At 41.3% G+C, this 22,545-nt stretch overlaps 1 protein-coding gene across 1 annotated transcript in view; it reads right to left on the reverse strand.

The window, feature by feature from the left end:
- The window catches only part of LAMA2 (laminin subunit alpha 2), a 609,129-nt gene that overhangs the window by 338,129 nt on the left and 248,455 nt on the right, over positions 1-22,545 (reverse strand). Inside the window, exons 10-11 of the mRNA XM_089530405.1 lie at positions 19,616-19,776; positions 4,578-4,718 (exon numbers count right to left, since the gene is read on the reverse strand). Of these exons, the coding sequence (XP_089386531.1) occupies positions 4,578-4,718; positions 19,616-19,776 (302 nt within the window). The remainder of the gene's footprint in view (positions 1-4,577; positions 4,719-19,615; positions 19,777-22,545) is intronic.

The raw sequence follows: 22,545 nt of genomic DNA on the forward strand, positions 1-22,545 counted from the left end.
GTTGAAGTACCTTAGACACAAGCAGAGAAAAATAAATTTCCAGCATAAGTTTTCATGGACAACAGTCCATTTTGTCAGATACATGGAAAGAAGCCTCTGGAGATGGACATATATACAAGACATGGTGGGAGGAAGTTCCTCCCATGTGATATCATGATACCCACATTTTATGTGATAATCTCCTTAGACTGAACAATGGGCATGAAGAGTAGTTAAAGGGACAAAGGTAGGAGAAATGTTTTGAATATAAGCCAAAACAGGCAGGTGAACATAGAACTAGTGGGGAAAGTTCTTGTTCTAGTACAGAACCAATAAATCGTTGTGATAAAGCAGGAATGAAGATCTTGCTTAGTAGCTTGAGAAATACTGTATAAATATATCTAGTATATCAAGAAACCATTGTCTTTGTTCAAACCACTGCCAATGTGGCAGTTTGTGGATATAATCTAATTCAGCTGTTTCTCTTTCCAATCTCTTTAAAACATTTTTGTTCAAGGACTGCTGTTTGAAGGACTGAGAATGTTCAGGAAGAATACAGAAGGGCACCATAGATAAAGGATTTAATATATCACATTAGAGGATGCGGAAGTGAAAACACCTCTGATGAGTGATATTATTAGGCCCTGTGATGTTGCTCATTAGATGTGGTGCAAAGGTGGCATCTGAGTTTGTAGCAAGGTCTTGTCCCTGTCTTCCAAAAAAGCTGCTCTTCCAATAATATGTTTATCGGCATAGCTTAACTTATATGTAAAAGATGTCTCCCACCTTTTTCCCTTTCAATACTCTTCACAACAATCCTTGAGAATGAACAAATGAACATATGACATCACCATACCCACACTTCCTTTCTCCCTCCCATCCCCATTTGTGTATGTACGTGTGTGTCCACAAAAGGTACACACTGAGCCAGCATGATGTAATGGTTTCAGTGTTGTACTAATACTCTGGGAGACCAGGCTTCCAAGCCCCACTGGATGACCATGAGCAAGTCACACTCTCCCAGTGTCAGAGGATAGCAATGGCAAACCCCCTCAGAACAAATATTGCCTTCGAAGGAGTTTGCAAGTCTCCTTGGTGGCAGAGAGAAAAGGAGGAGGAGGAGGAGGGAATGAGGAAGAGGAAGAGGAGTAGTTGTTTCATTCCATGCATTTGATGAAGTGGAGTGGAGTCCATGAATGTTTATGCTAAACATTTATTTTTCTCTGATACTGTCAAACATGCTACAAGATTCCTTAAAATTAGACAGTCTCCATATAATACCATGAGAATTCATAGGACTGGAAAACAGAAAATATCTCAGTCATAAACTTCTGCTGCAGCTCCTTCATATTATATTTCATATATGAGTCTTTATACAGTAGATTAACAAGAAATGGCAAGTAAAGTTGCTAATTTCTTACATGCTAATATAAGAACAGAGCCATGGCTTCTACTTAAGGCTAAGAGGGTAAGAACAAGCTCCAACTGTAGTACATTGAGTGCAATACATTAAGACACCAACGCATTTCACTCAAAAGACTCTTCTTCCGGGAAGATTGCTTAGAATATTCTTGTTTGCTCTCTCTAACTTCTGGATACACCTGAGCCTTCTTGCTTTGAATCTTTAAGTACTCTCATAGTAAAGGGTTGGAAAAACAGTTTCACCTTCCTTACTGGATTAGATACTTCTGGGATAGAAAGGAAAATGTCTAGCCAACCCAACTGCTGTACCCTGGTTGATGGTGGCAGGTTCCTCTACAGTGAATAGAGGACAAAACTTCCTAGGGAGTTTATACCTGCACCTGTTTGTGCCAAAGACATCTCTAAAAGGGATGAGAAAACCCTGCCATAATGTGTGTGTGTGTGTGTGTGGCTATCCTTTCTGATACAGAAACAGCAGAAAGAAGGAATGAAGGTGGGGGTAGTGGGGAGAACTGGCTTAGCTGGAACTAAGCAATGGCAATTTGCCATTACCACCTTCCAGATTGTCCCAGCTCCACCTATCATGATCTGATCAAACTCCTCTGCAGATTGAAAACATATCCATGGAGCTCTATTATTATTATTATTATTATTATTATTATTATTATTATTATTATCATCATCATCATCATTAAACTTTATTTCTAGAGCGCTGTAATTATACACAGCACTGTACAAAGTCGATAAAATTAAGGAGTATATAAAAAGTACACCACTCATGTGCCAGGAACCAAAGCTCTATCCATGGATAGAGTGTCTGTATTCCTTCAATACAGAGAGAGTTTTTAAAAAGAGAAGGGTGAACTATCTTCTTTACTAGGCATCAAAATGGAAAGGATTTCTAACTATAGTGGGGGAAGGGAGTGCCAATGGCTTTCTCAACTGAATGCTTGTCCTCCTGAAATAAGGAGTGCTATCCATATCAAAGGAGACCACAGTACATTTAAAAAAAAAAAAAAACCACCCTACCTTTCCCTCTTATTGGATTTCTTATAAGCCGATTAAAATATTTTGTTTTTGTTTTCCAAAATCATGAAATAGAAAATCCGTCGAATTCCCAGGATTTCCCAGAGAGTACAAAGGTAAAAAGTTTTGTGCCTCCCTCCAAATTTAAAAATACAATGGCAAATATCTCACAAGGTCTCATCTGTGGAAGGAGCTTAGCACACCATATGTTGTGCACCCTGCTGTCAACAACTCAGCAGTCTTCTTCAGCACAATAGAATAAAGTGAGTGTTCAGCAGATGATCAGATTTAGGTCCAACTGTTTAACAGTCCCTTCTTGGTTTTCTTGGACAAAATCTTTATCTGGGAGAGCAAGCATCATTTCAGTTGCATCGTGTTTGAAAGAAACACATGGATGGCAGAGAACCCCCTAACCTGGTAAATCTCTTAACATGATGGATTATAAATGCAAATGGTAAACAGAAGGCTTGTTCAAGGCTGTTTGCATACTGAACGGACTGGATGCTACCAGGGTTGCCAAAATGGCTCTGCTGTCAACTGAAGGGAGATTCTTTTTATACAGTTGACCCTAGCAGTCATTTAATTTTGAATGCATACAAATGTAGCTTAAAACACATTTGAACCAAAATAATTTTTTCCGAGCTGAAACTAATCAGATTTTTCTTAACCAATTCAAATCACTGGAGTCTACTTTGGGGAAATTAAACCAAATTCTTTCTTGTCTGAATTCACTGTGTTCTACATCAAAGCTCACAGCTGGTGCATGGTTAAAAGATAATGCCTGGTGCTTGTAATATCATCAAAAGCACATAGTCTCATGTTCATGACCAGGCAGTTAAACATGGAGGATTGAAGATTATCTACAATGGTTAAGGAAGCTACAGCTAACATCCCTAGTTCTGGTAGTTGTAGTCCTAAAACAAAGTATATGCAATTTGTTTAAAAGTAATCAGATGAAAGGTGGGAATAATTTTAATAAAGCTGTTGTCAGTGCTGATGCAGTCATTTTACAGAACTTGGAAAAGTTACTCTTTGGCACCGCAATTCCCAGAATCCATTCTGATTATACTGGCAGGGCAATTCTAGGAAATATAGTCCAAAACAATTTCTTTTTCAAGTTATACAATTCTTGTTGTTTCCAGGGCATCAGCACTATCTTTGAGATTCATACCTGGAATATCCTGCTTCCCTAGAATATTTACATGTTATTTACATCCATTGTTTTTAACAATGTTTTGTCAGGAAATCATTTCATGGTTCTTAGTGGGGAAAATTTTTTGGTTCCTGGCACATGAGTGGTGCACTATGATGTCCTGTGAAACTGTCAGAAAGGTGTGGAAGTTGCCAAATTCCTATCCAGTTGCAAGGAAAACAATCGGCTGTCATCTGAGCCAGAGAAACTGATTACACCATCAGTTTTCTTTATGCCCATTAGCTTTTTTTCTTTTTCTTTTTCTTTTTTTTTTTTTTTTTTTGTCTCATTCAGGTTCTTTTCATCAAGTTTATGAAGAAATTTAAGAGTTTTGGAAAGTTCTTATCAAAAACAAAATTAACATGATTCTCAGTTATATAACTGGCAACATTCAATACATACAGCTACTATGTCCTGGAGAAACTTGTAGCTCACTACCAAATAGTAGTTAAAGATTATGAGCACTTCAGGGACAAATCCAGTGCAGTATCATAGGCGTGGCTGAATACACACAGGGATTAAATTCTCCTTCTGGCACTGTACTCCCCCAATGCAGCCACAAATCTGCTTGGGAGGACTGAATGGTCCCCTGGAGCAGATTTAGATGGGTCATAGGGTGCAAATCTGCTTATGCATTGTTGGATCCAATACTGCTGATAAAGAGAGATCTTTAAAGTCCCCCCCCCCCCCACTCCTTTGTCATTCATATCCAAAGACAAAATTTCCTGAATTATTCAGGGACTGTATTTTTTTACCTGGCCATGTGTTATGGAACATCTTTCCAATGTAAAATTTATAAAATCTGGCTTTTACATGTGAAGAATCATACATTTTTATTCTTGAGGAACAGAGAGGTGTGCAAGTACAAGGTCTAAAGGAGTCTAAAGAAAATGCATTTTCTTTTAAAAGAAAAAGGGTGTTCTAGTAGGATATATAAATTTATTTTTCTTTTCCTTACACTGCTGTAGGTCCAGTGGGAGCTCACACAGTCATTTATTATTCCTGAGCAGAAGCATTCCTCACAGCCCTTGGGGTTGTCTTGTTGCAGGTTAAAGAAGCCTGGTTTGCAACGACTGCAGTTCTCTCCTTCAACATGGTCCTGGAAATGCACAGTACAATATTAGCTTTCTGTCATTCATTACATGTAAATCCATCTGCCTTTTTTGTGTCCTTTGAAACAACAACACATTATTATTATTATTATTATTATTATTAAACTTTATTTCTAGAATGCTGTAATTATACACAGCGCTGTACAAAGTCGGTAAAATTAAGGAGTATATAAAAGCCTGCCCAAGGCGTACACTCTAAAATAATAACAATTAAATAAAGGAGTAGATAAAATTACCATGTAGAAAAGATAAGACAAATTAAAAACATCAAATATAAAAGCAAATCACATCACATCAAACATTATCAGACAGCCAGATGATAATCACAAATTCCCTGAGAACACTTCCCTAAACAATATGGTTTTCAGCTCAGCCTTAAAGCTGGTTAGGGAAGTGATGAGCTGCACATGCAGAGGAAGAAGGTTCCAGGAATGAGGGGCAGCTAGAGAGAAGGGACGGATCTGGGACGGGGCAGAGAAAATCCTGGGTTGAGAGAGAAGACTTTGGCTACCAGAGCGGAGAGTGCGAGTAGGGATGTAGGGAGAGAGAAGATCAGTTAAGAGGGGCCAGCCCATGCAGGGCTTTAAAAGTGAGTAGCAAAAGTTTGTACCTGATGCGGAAAGGAAGAGGGAGCCAGTGAAGGGAAGACAACAGAGGGGAGACATGATCATAACGGAGAGCAAGTGTAATAATGCGTGCAGCTGAATGCTGAACAGAAATTAATGGGTGGAGGTGAGAGAGAGGAAGCCCTGCCAGGAGGAGGTTACAGTAGTCTAGTCGTGAGACCACTAGGGCATGAACCAGTGTTTTTGCGCTAGAAGCGGAGAGATATGGACGGATTTTGGCGTTATTATAGAGAAAAAATCTACAGACTTTGGCTGTAGTCTGAATCTGGGGGATAAATGACAATAGGAAAAATGTAAACAAATATTTCAGTCAATGGGGAGTCTACATAAGGCCCCAAGCTGCATACAGGGTAATCCCTGACTATCCCATCTATCACTCTTCAACAGTTAGCAGTTATCCTGATTGGGCTGAAGTACTATACTATAATCTGACATTATGACAAACCTATGAATATTTGGCCCAGTTCAGTGGCACGACTGTAGGCTGAGCACTACAGTCCCATTTTCCTATGGTGCATAGACTATACTATTGGAGAAGCTTCATAAAAAACAACACTTCAGTATTTTGATGCATGTCATGTTAAATAAATTAAATAGCTGAATGTGGTTACATGCTTACCTTTTCCCCTTCAAAAAAAGAGTGAATTTCTCTTGCAAAACAAATACTGTTTCATTCATTGCACTGAAAATTGACAATGGCCAAGAAAGATATTTATATGGGACCTGTACAGACAGGCCAAAATAAAGCTGCTTCAGGCCACTTTGGAGGTATGGTATTTAAATGACCCACACAACTTAAGACGCCAGAAGCTGCGCTCTAGTCCTTAGGACTGGAGCGCAGCTTTGGCACAGTTTCTGGCCTCTTAGGACGCATATATCATTTAAATAGCATACCTCCTAAGTGACCCGAAGCAGCTTTATTTTGGCCTGTCTGTATGGACTCATGGATTGGGTTAAATAATGTGAATAAGATCATACTATACCATGGACAGAAACCTGGTGCCCTGCAGATGCTTTGGACTACAACCTCCTTAATTTCTGAGCATTGTTCATGCTAGCTGGGCTTTGAGACTTATAGTTCAAAAAATCTAGAGGGCACGTTTTCCTTCTTCAGCTGTGTGTTTCTTCAATGACATAGCTGGCAATTCTTGCTCTTACTCTAAAGTATGTGGAATACACTCTAGAGTTTAGGTCCAATGAAGAGGGACAGAGTTTGGAATGTCATTTCATTTTTCTATTGTATTTGTGGGCAGGTGAGATCTAAATCAAGATAGCTCTGTTTGCAATTTGTGTTATCAAAAAAGGATCCATCTCGTTATTACTGAGAATAATCCAGTTCTTCTGTTCTATAATATACATACTGTACTATGACAATTCTGAAGGTTTCTGTTGGATGAAAGCCAAAATCCAAATGTCACACCAACATTTCATTATAAAGAGATCCCAGTTTGTAAGAGTTGATGATCTGCTGGACAGTCACTATTATGGTTTACATACAATTAAATCCAAAATTAAATCAAAACTGTAGTACATGCACTGGTAACCTCACAGCTTGATTTCTGTAATACACTCTACAAGGGACTACCCTTGTGCCTAGTCTGGAAACTTCAATTAGTCCAAAACATGGCGGCCAGATTAGTCACCGGGAGATCTAGAGGTGACCATATAACACTAATTTTAAAATCTCTTCACTCTCAAGGGAGATATCAACCTTGATGGCTTCAAAAAGGCTGTCAAGATGGATCTTTTCCAACAGGCCTTCCCTGAATAATTGACTCAGTCGCCCCCAGCAGACCATTCTAGTGACTTCCCCATGATGTTCTGTTTTCTGTCTATGATTGTTTTAATGATTTTAATTGCATTTTACTATAGTTGTTGTTATGTTGTAATTGCCTCGATCTTATGGGAGTGGCAGGGTAGAAATAATAATAATAATAATAATAATAATAATAATAATAATAAGGTAGCATTGTGAAATTTGACACACACACCCCCAGACACACACACACTTCTGCCTCAAAAATCACCTAAGAGAATTATTTTCAGAAAGATGCTCTGCAAAAAAATCTGTTTACATTATCCCCATCCTGTCTACAGTGATATGTCCCATGGACAGATGGACAAACACAGTTGACTGCCATCCAGCAAAGACTAACCTTTCCATGGAAATGAAGGCTTGCCTGAAATAGGAACAGGAGCACATCATGCCTGTGATGCTTTATGGATCCACATCTAATAAAAGTCACTAACTTGTCCCACAACTAAATATACTGAAGACATGTAAAGAACATGGCAAAAGAAAAACCCTGAAATTATGATATCGAAAAGCCGTTGGTGAAAAAAGAAGGGAGGGGAAGGAATTAAAGAATTATAGATAAAGAGAGACAATATGGGAACAGATGTTAAATACAGATTATTATAAACCCGCTAATCCTATATCCAGAAAATCCTTTTCATCTATGCCTTATTGACAAAAGTACCAGTAAGCATCATCATCCCCTCATCATATAATTTATTCATATCCAGCCTGTAGGAAATAATTAGATTCCTGGGCCAAAGAGTTATGCTACAATAAATGGAAATATACATCTCAACAAGTGATGCGTGAGTCAGATGTCCACCATAATATTCATAAGTGAAAATTTTAGAAACTATTTGGAGGAGGTTTAAAAGTTTGATTTATGTGAACAGGGTCTGTCCTGTGTAGGCAAGATAAGAAACAAAGCTTGCAATGTAAGCTGACTTCAGTTTTACAACACACATGCGCGCGCGCACACACACACACACACACACACACACAGAGACAGAGAGAGCTTTAATAAATAATAGTCAGCATGGTGTAGTGGTCTGAGCATTACACTAGAACTCTAGGACATTGGGGTTTGAATCCCAACACAGCTATGAAAAATCATTCTCTCATCCTCAGAATAAGGCAGCAACAGACCTCCTCTGAACAAATCTTGCCAAGAAAACGCCATCATAGTGTGGCTGCAAGTGAGAGTCAAACTGCAGGCACATAACAACAACAAATTAGCAAATAATTATACCCAGGGGTAACCATGTTGGTCATATAGCAAAACACAATAACATCCAAAATAAACAAAACAGCTAACTAAATTAAAACACACAATATATATGTTGCAATGTTTTGAAACAAACAAAAATATATATTTTATCAAGGTGTTTGCTTCCTAACAAAGGGGCTTGTAGCCTCACAAAGGATTTGAAACAAACTAGATTTCAAAGGCAGTAGCCTTTAGTCTTGCTAATGGAATTTAAATGTTATTTCCTGGACTTTAAGAATTTCACAGTACCCACATGGCGAAAAGAAGGAGGGACCTGTCTGCATGAATACCTGCCATACCATCTGGACTGAGAACAACAAACACTACATCTTGACAAAATGCAGGCCTATGACTAACACTGGTCCAAAGCACACTGCAGAAATAATACCGTTTGAGACGGCTTTAACTGCTCTGGCTCCATGCTAAGGAATGCTGTGAACTGTAGTTTTTTGAGACATTTAGTCTTCTCTGCTAGAGAGCTCTGGAGCCACAATACTCTACAGTTCCCAGGATTCCCTAGCACTGAGCCAGGGCAGTTAAAATGGCCCTAACTTGAATATTTATGCAGTGTGTTTTGGACCATTGTCACATTTCCCCGTTTTCTCCTGTATAAGTTTAACACTTTTTGCCTGATGAAGAAGCCAGTGAAGTTTCCAAAGCTTGCAGCTGTATATTGTGCATTCCGGTAGGCCCAATAAAGGTATCACTATTTTGTGGATTTTGGAAGTTATTATACTTTATAAATAATTAGTAATAATTAATGGAAAAAAAATCTAATCTATCCTAAGGATGCAGGGATGTAGCCCCCCCACACACACACATACACAAATAGAATTCTGCCCCCAAATGAAATTTTCTTCAGCCTCATTTCTAGCATTGAGGTAACTAACAAATGCAGTTGATCATTTACAAATATAGCTTTGGCATCCAAATAAAAGAGGAAGACAAAACAACCAAGGAAATACAAATACAACAAAATAAGAGCTCTAGATGTGAATGATTTCCAGTGGCTTGCTCTGTACAATGCTGGAAATTTGATGAAATTTGGGCATCAGAAATCCTATTTGGGGGCTGATTGCCCCCCAGTTTTCTCCCCCCATAACTCTACTCCTCTCCTGTAGACTTTTCATGGAACTGGAGGAGAGGTCAATTGTTAAATTAGAGAAGGCAATGAACTGTGAAATTCACCAGAACTGGACAGAGTGGTGATCCTCCTGCTCAGTGTAATTGCCAGTACTGGGCAGAAGGATGAGGAAGGTAGCAGAGATAAAGGAAGTACACCCAGCAGAATATTGTTTCGTCCAGGTGTTACTCCCCCTCCCCTAATTTTCTTCAACATGGAAAGGAGTCCAGTGCTCCTCTCTTCTTTTGTTGCTTTCCTCACATGGAAAGTTGTGCTTCCAGGACCCTTTATTCTTGCTCACAATAGCGAGCACCCACATGAGTAGGAACCTCTCCTCTTCTGATACATCATATTGCCTATTAGGAAAATATCAGTGGGGAAAAGGGACGGGATTGGATCTCATGTGCTGAGAAAAGCAGAGACCAAGGGGTCAACCACACTGGCAGCATGGAGTGCCCTCTGGTTGCTCCAGCACCTATCACATCCCATTCAGCATTGGATTGTGGCAACCAGACACCATGGTCCCAAGGCTGGTCATCACCACAATCTGCAGTGGACTGCTGGCAAAGAGCACTTTTTAATGCTCCTTTTGTGGCCCAGTTTGGACCACCTTAGGTGGCCATGGTGCGGCTTTAGCACAGTCCAGGGATGTGCATCATCTGAACGCTATGCCCCTGGATCAGCCCAAAGGCAGGGCTTTTGGCCCATCTGTTTCAGGCCTCTATCACCTAATTTGTCCTACATGAACACTTACTCATGTGTACAATTCATTATTGTTTTGCTTGCTTTCATTTCTGGAATTCCTATGCAGTCTGAAGTTAAGGGATGAAGAAAGGTTGTGCTGCAAAAGATTGTGCTGAAAAATGGAAAATTGCATATATTTTACATACTTTTGTTTTGTATATGGTCATTTGTCCTCTTTAAAATACATAACAGAGCTAGGAGGAGCAAGGGACAATTCACACAAGTCTCCATGAATCTATGATGTCCACATGACAGGAAAGTTGGGTCATGTCCACCTGTTTTGTTCCCTGGTTCTTACTGTCCAACCTGGGAATCCATGGGATGTGACTATGCTATTGCCCACAATACTGGAATAGGACTACACACTTGAGTCTACCTTGACTCTTGGCAACCCCATGGATGAAATATCTCCAAGACCCCCTGCCTTCCACTATTCTGCTCAGGTCCTGCAGGCTCAGGCCTGTGGCCTCTTTGACTGAGTCTAACCATGTGGCATGGTTCCTCTCTTTCTACTGCCCTCTACTTTTCCTAGCATCATTGTTTTGTTCAATGATTCATGCCTTCTCGTGATGTGGCCAAAGTACAATAGCTTCAGTTTAGTCATCCTGACTCCCAGGGAGAGTTTGGGCTTGATCTAATACCCAATTGTTTGTCTTCTTGGCCATCCATAGTATTCTCAGCACTCTTCTCCAGCACCACATACCAAATGAGTTGATTTTCCTTCTATCAGCTTTCTTCACTGTCCAACTCTCACATCTGTTCATGGTGATAGGGAATACAATGGCTTGAATGAACCTCACTTCAGTTTTCAGAGTTATATCTTTACCCTTTAGGATCTTCTCCAATTCTTTCTTAGATGCCCTTCCCAATCCTAGTCTTCTTCTAATTTCTTGAATGCAGTTATCATTCTGGTCAACATTTGATCCAAGGTATGGGAACTCTGACTATTTCAATTTTCTATAAATCTTGTAGATCTTCCATGATCATTATTTATTTAGACTATTTGGAGCGTGTCCAAAGGAGGGCGACAAAAATGGTGAAGGGTCTGGAAACCTTGCCCTATGAGGAACGACTCAGGGAGCTGGGGATGTTTAGCCTGGAGAAGAGAAGGTTAAGAGGTGATATGATAGCCCTGTTTAAATATTTGAAAGGATGTCACGTTGAAGAGGGAGCAAGCTTGTTTTCTGCTGCTCCAGAGAACAGGACCCGGAACAATGGATGCAAGCTACAGGAAAAGAGATTCCACCTGAATATTAGGAGGAACTTCCTGACAGTAAGGGCTGTTTGACAGTGGAATACACTCCCTCAGAGGGTGATAGAGTCTCCTTCCTTGGAGGTCTTTAAACAGAGGCTGGATGGTCATCTGTCAGGGATGCTTTGATTTGGATTTCCTGCATGGCAGGGGGTTGGACTGGATGGCCCTAGTGGTCTCTTCCAACTCTACGATTCTATGATTCTATGATTCTATTTATACCCCACTCTTCTGCCACAAAGGCTCTCAGAGCGGCTTGCAGATTGTTACTTTGACAGTTCCCTGCCCTCAGGCTTTAAATCTAAAAAGACATGAAACAAAAGGAAAGGGGATGGTAGTAGGGAAGGGATCAAGTCCAGCAGATGCTGCCTGTTCTTCTCTCCCTCCAAGGCCATGGTGATAGCAGTTAAAATGGAGGGAAGGCTTTTCAAAGTCCTCTGGGCCTAGAAATGGTGGAATTGTGCCTGCTTCTCCTTCTCTCCCTCCAAGGCCAGGATAGTAGCAAAATAAAAAAAATTGTGAAGTCGAAGGCTTTCATGGCTGGCATCCATAGTTTTTTGTGGGGTTTTTGGGCTATGTGGCCATGTTCTAGGAGAGTTTCTTCCTGACGTTTCACCAGCAACTGTGGCTGGCATATTCAGAGAATGCTTGCCTGGAAAGGAGTTGGGTATATATATTGTGTGACCTGGAAAGGCAGGAGTGATTTGCATGTGTATTGTTCTATTGTTAATGGCAGGGTCTGCAAAAGAGGATTAGTGTCTTGTGGCATCTCTAAGATTAATTTATCTATTTTACCATTAGCTTTCATGAAGACATAGATTAAAATAGACAATGAGCACTAATCAAGCAGATGATAGCCACAGATGCTCGCGAAACATCAGGAAGAAACTCTTCTAGAACATGGCCACATAGCCTGAAAACCCCACAAAAAAACATAAAGGGATTTATTTGTATTTTTTATTTTATGTTATTTTATTATTTTTTATTTCTTAATGTTCAACATTAAGCCAGCCTTGGCTCTTTCCTCCTTGAACTTCTCCAGTAGTTGCTCCAGGTCTTCCTTGGTTTCTGCTTGTATTATTGTGTCATCTGCAGCCTTGGCTGACTCCTTTTCCAATAAGGACACATTCTTTTTCTCCCTATTCAGTTCTGATGGCAGCCTTTTGTCCTGATCACATCAGGGCAGGCAAGTGTAGTAGTACTCCTATTTCTTTGAGCACATTCCACAGCTTTTCATGATCTATGCAGTCAAAGGCTTTCACTGTAGTCAATAAAACACATGTAGATTTTCTTTTGGAATACTCTGGTACACTCCATTATCATCGTATATTTTCAATGCGATTGTTAGTGCCTCTTTCTTTACTGAATCCAGCTTGCACCTCTGGAAGTTCTAACTCCATATATAATAGGAATCTTTGTTGCATAATTTTGAGCATGACTTTGCTTGCATGAAAAATTAGTGCAATGGTCTTGCACCATGTCAGGTGTTTTTCAAATGCTGGGATGCCCAGGCAGAATGGTGAGTTGGCAGCTACCTAACACGTTTGTACAGTCTGCCCTCACCGTACATGCCCTCGCCGTACGCGGCTTTGAGCTTATGTGGACAGCGAGCAGTGAGGGACAAAATGGCATGGGCACCACAGGTGTGAATACACCATGGCGCACAGGAGCTCACAAATAAATGGGACTCCAGCATATGCGAAATTGGCCTTAAGTTGGGCCGGGGGGGGGGGGGCGTGGAATGGATCCCCCATGTATGGCAAGGGTGGACTATATAATGAGCCTGATAATGAGAACGTATATAGGAATTCACATTAAGCAAATGTCTGGTTTGTAGCAGACCTATGTAACCGTTGAGTGCTAGGGTGGTTTAGTTGTCTGAGTACTGGACTAGGACACTGGGAGATGGGTTTGATTCCTGAATCAACCATGGAAACCTACTAGGTGACCTTGGGCAAGTCACACTTTCTCAGCCTAAGAGGAAGGCAAGGGCAAACCCACTCTGAACAAATTCTGCCAAGAAAACCCTGGCAGATAGGTCTGCATTAGAGTCAACATAACTTAATGACACAACAACAATGTACACTGGTGCCTCGGGATACGAAATGATCGGGTTACGAAATTTCCGGGATACGAAAAAGTTGGATTGGCAAAAACTGTTTCGGGTTACGAAATATTTTTCGGGTTACGAAATTCATTTCGGCGCGAAATTCAAATGCTGCAAAGTGCAGCTATAGGCTTTCCAGTGCTAACGGAAAGCCTTCTCTTAGCTAAGGGGGCTGGGTTAGGGGTTAGCTTTGGCGCGAATTTTGAATTTCGTTAGCAGTATTGATTGGCTTGAGAAATCAAGCTGATCATCTGGATTGGCTAACGAAATTGGGGGGGGGGTGGTGGCCTGGCTTCAGAAACAAAAGCCGGCTTCCATTGATCTGCCCCCTTTGTCTGGCCTTGTGGACTGGAGAGGAAGAGTTGCTTCTGAACTCTAACTCGTGGTTCCAGTGGAGGTTTGGACTTTTTCTGGCTTTCTGCCTTTGGACTTGTTCTGGCTTTGTACTGTACGTGTACAGTGCCAGGTGTACACTTCGGATCAAGACCTGCTATCAGGAATTTCTGTACGTACAGGTAGGTGTATGGATTTCTACCTTCTTCTTGTGGGGTGAGACAGTGTGACCATGCTTTTGCTGTGGGGTGGTGGGGTGCTTTGGTCATGGCTGTGATGATTTGAGAGTGTGGGATGTGAGTTTTGCATGTTTGGCCTTGATTTGATGTGGGCCAGAGAGTGTGACCATGGGGTTGCATTTTTAGATTTGGGGTTTCTGGCCTTTGAGTTTGGGTTCTGGGGTGGTTTGGTCATGGCTGTGATGATTTCAAAGTGTGGGCATCGATTTTTGCAAGTTTGGCCTTGGTCCCATGTGGGCCAGAGAGTGTGACCATGGGGGTGGGGGTGGTTTCCAATTGTGGCTTTTGCTCAGTGTCTGTGCCTTTTGTCCTTTTTAGGCTTGAGCTATGGCTCCCAAGAAAGCCACAGATAAAAGCGGCGGTGACAAAAAGAAGAGGGCTCCCTTGTCCTTGGAGGACAAGAGGGAAATCATCGCCAAGCATGAGAGGGGCGTGCGCTTGGTGGACATTGCCAAGGAGTATGGAAGAAACCCTTCGACAATTGGCACTGTCCTCAAGCAGAAGGAGGCCATCAGAGGCGTTGTGGCTCCTGCGAAAGGCGTGACTACGATTGCCAAGCAGAGGACACCAAAGCACGAGGAGATGGAGCGCCTGCTGCTCCTCTGGATTAAAGAAAAGGAGCGAGCCAGGGACACTGTGACCACCTCGGTCATCTGTGAGAAGGCCACCACCATTTTTGAAGACCTGGCCAGCAAGGAGGCAGGCGAAGGAACTTCTTCCCAGGAGGAGCCAGCCACCCCAGAATTCAAAGCCTCACGTGGCTGGTTTGAAAGGTTCAAAAGGAGGACCGGGATCCACTCTGTCGTCCGTCACGGCGAGGCGTCCAGCGCAGACCACCAGGCTGCCGAAGCATTTGTCATCAAGTTCAAGGCCATGATGGAGGAGGAAGGCTACGTCCCGCAGCAAGTGTTCAATTGCGACGAGACGGGCCTCTTCTGGAAGAAGATGCCTCGCCGCACCTACATCACCCAGGAGGAGAGGAGATTGCCAGGCCACAAGCCTATGAAGGACCGCTTCACACTTGCGTTGTGTGCGAATGCCAGCGGGGACTGTAAGATCAAGCCCCTGTTGGTCTACCACTCAGAAAATCCAAGGGCCTTCAAGGCACACAACATTCAAAAGGACAGGTTGCCAGTGATGTGGCGTTCCAATGGCCGCGCATGTGTCACACGCCTCCTTTTCGTGGAGTGGATCAACAGTGTCTTCGCCCCGACTGTGAAGCGGTACCTGGAGGAAGAGGATTTGCCCTTGAAGTGCCTCCTCCTCTTGGACAATGCTCCTGCGCACCCGCCTGGCCTGGAAAAGGACATCCTTGCTGAGTTCTCCTTCATCAAGGTCCAGTTTCTGCCGCCCAACACGACCTCCCTCTTGCAACCCATGGACCAGCAGGTCATTGCCAACTTCAAAAAGATCTACACCAAGCACCTCTTCAAGCGGTGTTTTGATGTAACGGAGAGCACACAGCTGACCCTGCGAGAGTTCTGGAAGCAGCATTTCGATATCGTCGTGTGCTTGAAGATGGTGGACTTGGCCTGGCAGGAGATCACCAGGCGCAACCTGATTGCTGCGTGGAGGAAGCTGTGGCCTGATGCTTCTTCCTTGGAAGGGTCACAGACCGAGGGTGCTGAGCCAGGTGAAGAAGAGGTGACTGAGATTGTCTCCATCGCAAGGTCCCTGGGACTTGACGTGGACGACGAGGACGTGGAGGAACTCATTGAGGAGCACAGTGAGGACCTCACAACAGAGGACCTCAAGGCCTTGGCGGCCATGCAACACTCGGCCGTGGATGAGGACGTGCTCCATTTTGACAGGGGCCAGGAGGAGGAGGCGGCGGGGGCATTTTTGCCAACGGCAGAAATGAAAGACATTTTGCGGCAATTCCACAATGTGTCTTCTTATGTTGAGAAGCATTACCCTGAGAAGGTGTTCACCAGCCATGCCATTGCACATTATAATAATGTCTGCCTTAGCCATTTTAGGAACCTGCTTAAGGCCCGGCAAAAGCAGACATCCTTGGACCAGTTCTTCACAAAAGAGGGAGAACAGTCATCCAAGAAGGGCAAAGGTGCTGATGACCCTTAAAAAAAACACCAAATTTAAAAAAAAATTGTTGTTAAAATGGTTAACTTTGTTAAATTGGTTGAATTGGTTAAATTGGTTGAATTGGTTAAATTGGTTGAATTGGTTGTCTGGGTTTAAATTTGGGTGTTTTGGCTGCCCCCCCTCCTCCTCCTCCTCCTCCTGCCTCACTCTGAGATGCCAGGACCAGCAAAGGTAAGAAAAAAACTTTTTTTCTTTATCCTTTAGAAACCTTTAGAATGGACCTGCAAGTCATTCTTAAGCTCTTTAGTGCCTCAGGCAACTTTGTATTAAATTGTATTGTAGGGTACTTAGCTTAATAGGCCTCTATTGTAACTTTGTTTTGACTTGCAGGTTCAGTCTGAGGTCATAGAACGCATTAGTTATTTTCAATGGAAAAAGTGTTTCGGGTTACGAAATTTTCGGGTTACGAAAGGAATGGCGGAACGAATTAATTTCGTAACCCGAGGCACCAGTGTATCAGTTAGGATTATATATAAAAAGCCATGTTAGGTTGCAAACAGATTGGCAGTAAGCGCAGGCTTGGAGGTGGTGTTGGGGCGTGATGGTTACATGACTCATGCTCTGATGCTATCCCCAAGCCGATGTCATGCCGTCTGCCCAACCAGATGGCGGACAGTATTACAGCACTCCGGCAGAGCAATGTTTATATAAAGCACACCGCTGGAATGCCACAAAGCAGCTGAAAGGGCACTCTTTTGCCAGCTCAAAAAGGAACAGTGCTTTGGCGCCTCTTTTTGAGTCAGCAAATAGTAGGATTGGGTTAGCAACATGAGGTTTAGGGCTTTCTGTTTCTGTGTACAGTATGCCCATGTCATATGTGGGCGCGCTATATACGGCTTCCAGCATATGGTGGGAGCCGTGCTAGAAAGGCTTCTCCTGCGGCCCAGAAGAAACAATGAGGTATGCACCCATGGTGCACGCCCCATGGCACACCAGGTGCGCGCCATGGGAATGAGCCCCATTGTTTCTAATGGGGCTTGACTTTACGTGGTATTTTCCTTACGCAGTGGGGTCTGGAACGGATCCCCCGTGTAACGGAAGGGCCAACTGTAAAAGGAAAAAAGGAGGGGAGGGAAAGAAAGCAGTCTTGTGGCATCTCTAAGATTAATTTATCTATTATACCATGAGCTTTCATGAAGATATAGATTAAAATAGACAAATGCTCATGCTAAATTAAACCAGTTAGTTTCAAATTTACCACAAGATACCTTTCTTGTCTCTCCACAACTCTTCATATAATTAAATAGATACAATTAAATAGAAACTATTTCCACCACCTCTTTTCATTCCCCCTTCCCAAAAATATTAGTGGCATGCAATTTGAACTTCTGTTCAAGTACAGTTTTGGTGCTGAATATTGGCAGTGCAACCCCTGTTTACTCTGCAAAACAGAAAACAATTTAGAATTTACCCAAATGCTTGAATCTATAGCAGTGTAATTCTATAGACATTTACCAAAACCTAAGTAAAATTGAACACAGTGCAGCTTACATCAAAGTAGACATAGAATTACACTGCATAACTGCTAGTTTGGGAATAAAAAAAATCTGACAGGAAGCAATTTGATTTCTCAGAAAGAAAGAGCATTTCAGTATTATGCATGAGCCAAGTTGAGAAAAGGTTAATATCCTGAGCAGATTTCAAGGCTGATCAGCTGTCACTGTGGTACTTTATGAGTGCCTGCAGTAACACCCAGTGGAGTGACATTTTTTTAGACTCCTGATCCTGTGAAGAAATTCAGGTTGTGTCAGGGCCCTCTAATTAATACTGAAGGAAAGTCTCCATACCCACAAAGGAAAGTTCGGTCTCTTGCGTGGCTCAGAATCGTCATACAAGATCTCCTTTACATCTACAATGTAGAGAACCTGACACTCCAGGAACAACAGTGGGATTCATATTTAATGCAAAATTAAAATGAGATGTGGATTGTGTTAAGCACACTCCTTGGAAGTAAGTGCTACAAATTCCCATTAAACTTAATCTTCCTTTTTTAAAGAATAGAGAACTAAGATGTTTTTAGTATAGTAACTCCTCCTCCTATTAATATTCTGAAAATATATCAATAAATATTATTTTCTGAACATGCTTTCAATTTGTTTATTGATCATTCTCTATGTAAGGCTTTCTTTATATATTATTGCTGCAGTATGCAATGGGATTTTTCCTCATGCTATAGGGTTAAGATCTGGAATTTCAGAATCATGCTTCTGTGCAAACCTTCTTTGCAAAGTGGAATGTATTAAACTATGGACAGAAAAGGTTATGAAACAATCTTCCCATCAAATCATACACATTTTGGTCATGGTACAGTCAAATGGGAATGACCTACACATTCGACCACACCCATACAGTTCTGGAATATTCTATGCTGAAAAATAGCAGGCGAAAAATGCTTTTCTCCAGGCCTGTATTTTGACTGTAAACCCCTTAGAGTTTATGACTTATCAAACCTGTTCTTTGCAAAGTGCCACATATATACGTGGAAATGCATAAAGAAATAAACATGCGGCAATTCACTTCTACACTGCTGATGTAGCAAAGTAACTAGTTTGTTCAGCATCAACTGAGTTCTATTGCAAAAAGAAAACCTCAGAAAGGCCTTGCCTACTGATTGTAAAGCTTAAGAAGGCTTAAATGGGCAGCTTATATTTATTATTATTATTCCAGCAGCTTAGATAACAGGGGCATGATTCCAGTTCACATGACATCTACCTCCTTAAAAACTGTTGTGTAACTTTTCTGAAAGTGGAGGTCTGTAAATATCTAAGAACTGGGGACAGGTGGAGGCACTTTAGGCTCAAATATCTGTGAAATGTGCCCTTCTGTTTTGGAAGTACTAGTTCACTGCAAGTAAAATAAATCTAAACAAAACAATTATGTGTTGTAAGTCACAATAAATATCAAGGTTTCTCTCTCTCTCCTTATGTTACTGTAACAATTTTTCTTGTTGTTCTGTAAGCAGTTCTTCTGCAAGCACTTAAGGGACCCACAACCTAATAGAATTGTAAGAAACAATGTTTTTAGGTATTGTCTGTTTTATGTCAACACACTGTTCAAATAGCAATTTATTGTTTTAACCATACCTTGCTGGTGGGGATTCCTAACAATGATTCAGGATTAAAAGATCAAATTCACATCAGAAATACTTACTTCAAGAGAAGAGGGTCACAATTGTTTGACACTTTGGCACTGCCACAGGTACTTACAACAGAGGGAACGGATAGAGAGAAAGATTTTTATCTTAGTACAGATGAAAAGTTGAGCTCACAAGAAAAGACGTTGTAATCCATACCTTGCACCTGCAGGGCCCTTGGCACGGGTCATCGTTTAAGCTGCCTTTGAGAGAGCAGTTGCAGGGTGCACAGTGTGGAAAGCCTTTGTAACCCAATGCACATCGATCACACCTCTCTCCTCCAAAGCCAGGTTTACAGTGACAAAATCCAGGGAGCAGGTCTGTGGAAAGATAAGGCAAGCTTCAAGCTCAGCTATGTATTTATCCATTAATACTAAGGAAGCAGAAATTTAAAGAGAATAGTTTGCAGAGAGTGAATGTAAGCATTCACTGGTAAAATCAGTGGGAGAGAACATCCCAACCCGCCATTTTAATCCTTTGATACTGAAATAAAACTGTCAAGATGTGGATTCCAATAACTGCAATCCAAAGTGTCGAATTTAGAGCATTTTGGTAGCAGAGTGTTTATTTAAAATATTTATACTCCACCCAACATTATAAATTCTATAGATTAAACCATATTAAATGACTTAAATATGAGCTAATGATTTAAATGTGAGGCAATAAAAATTCAAAGCAATACAATAATATAAACTTTCTAGAAACATTTAACCATTAAATAGCTAAACAAGGAATCTAAAAGTATGCATGCATACATATTAAGATGGCATCATTAGGTCTCAAGGGCTTTTTTTTCAAAATCCAGTCTTAACTTGGTATCAGTATAAGACTTCTGGGCTTGTACATGGGAGACTGCAACCAAGTCCCAAAGTAGCCATGGGATGCTTTTCTTCAGTATTATGATTATTCCATCAACTCATTTTCATTTTCTTCTACTACAATTTAAATTTATTCAAGTCAATAATGGTGGCATTATCAGCATCAAATATAGACCTAAACCTAAGTTTTAATACTACCCAGTTTAGATCCATTAAGCCAGTAAAACATACAGAATGATTGCCTTATCAAGTTCTCACTGGGAAGTTGTCCACATAGTCCAAAAGGCCTGTGTTCCCCCAGCCTCGAATTGTCCAATTCAGACAACAGTGAAACATACAGAATTGTAACCTTATCAAGCTCTCATTGATTCACTGGGGAATTGTCTAAACAGTCCAAAAGGAGTTCAGACAACAAAGGCCCAAACCCTGGGGCCAGGACTGGTCCCAATCCTGGTAGATTTGATATGGATCTGGTCTGATCCCAGAGTAAACAGCTTTTACATCAGATCAGTTTGATCCCAGGTTTGCTGTAGAGTTTCTTGGAACTCTGTGGAAAAACCTGGCTGTTTATACAGTCCCCTGAGCTCCTTACCTTGTAGTATCATTGCTGGTACTGATAAGTCCCCTGCCACAACATCTGATGCAGAAATGAAGTACTTGACCATGTGGGTGCCCCCACCCTTTCACATGCTGACCCAGGGACCAACCTGGGTGAACACCAGGGCCAGAATAGCATGGGTTCATCCTGTGCTATCTTGGCTTATCTGCTCAGTGCCCACATCTACTCTAACAGGGATAAAAGGTTGGACAAGCTATAGCATGTACTACAACTGGGTAGAAGACCACTGAAATAACATGACAAACATGAGCACTTAAAACCAACAGGAGATACACTAATGATGAAGGTAGCCTAAAACTAAAGTCATCTCAGCAAAGCTGATTGGGTATTGAAAAAGTAGATGTAGGGTCAATGGAAATACATTGTGATTGTTTTTGTACAGATGTCCACTTGCTAAGAGAATACTGTTGTCCATGAATTTGGAAGCTCAGGTGACCAAGCAAGTGGTCTTGATGGAACTCTTATTTAGAGACATCTGATAACATATCTGCAAAATCCCTTGGATAAAAGATGGCTGGAGGAGCCACACTTTTTTTAAAGTACACTGCAGAAAGGAGGAATGTAAGTTTTTTAAAAAGTCAGTGAACTCTCATACAAGCAGTGCTACTGCAAAATGATTTTGAAGTGAATAGGTGGAAAATATATATATATTTGAAGAATGTGGTTTTTTGAGTGAGAACAATCCAGTAGTGATGGAAATCTTCACAGTTTGGGACGTATTCTGTGAAAACTTTGCATGTGGTTGTTTTATGCAGAAAACTGCTTTTTCTACACAAAAACTGCTTTTTCTGTACAGGAAGCACCCCTTTCTGTGTAGAAAATAAGGAGGTAATAATTGTGGACAGTCTATCAAAAATGGTGGATGATCATTTTATGTGCAAAATATTGTTTTCTACACAGAAATTAATATTTCTGTAAAGAAATAATTTCCTCACAGAAAAGATTGGGACCGAACAGACAGGCCAAAATAAAGCTGCTTCAAGTCACTTTGGAGGTATGCTGTTTAAATGTCACACACATCTTAAGAGGCCAGAAGCTGCACCAAAGCTATGCTGTAGTCCTTAGGACTGGAGCATGGCTTTGGCATGGCTTCTGACCTCTTAGGATGCATGTATCATTTAAATAGCATACCTCCAAAGTGACCCAAAGCAGCTTTATTTTGGCCTGTCTGTTTGGGCCCACTGTTTCCCATATAGAAAATGCTGCTTTATATACAAAAGAATTATATGAAAATTTTGCACAGAACACATACTAAACTGCAAATAGGCTTTGATAGCTATGAAGGTTTTTGAAGGCTTTCTCATGACAGTAGGAAAACTGTTGCTTCTTTGGGGTAAAGAAAGAGAGAGAGAGAGAGAGAGAGAGAGAGAGAGAGAGAGAGATTACATTCCTATTTGATATACCTTCAAGAAAGATATTCAGGAAGTTCTCTCTCTCTCTCTCTCTCTCTCTCTCTCTCTCTGTGTGTGTGTGTGTGTGTGTGTTTTGTGCGTGTGTTCATGCTCTCTGAATGGGCAGATTTATCTATAAAACCAACTCCTGATCATTTTGCTAACTTGGATTTCTTGTAAACATGCTGTAACAGTTATAATACCGTGTTTTCTTTAACAACTCTGAAGCAGCAGGCAATTATGCCAGCACAGCAAGAACGT

This window comes from Sceloporus occidentalis, unplaced genomic scaffold (assembly GCF_023333645.1).
Source record: "Sceloporus occidentalis isolate IW3139 unplaced genomic scaffold, rSceOcc1.0.p SCAF_6, whole genome shotgun sequence".
Classification (NCBI taxonomy): Eukaryota; Metazoa; Chordata; class Lepidosauria; order Squamata; family Phrynosomatidae; genus Sceloporus; species Sceloporus occidentalis.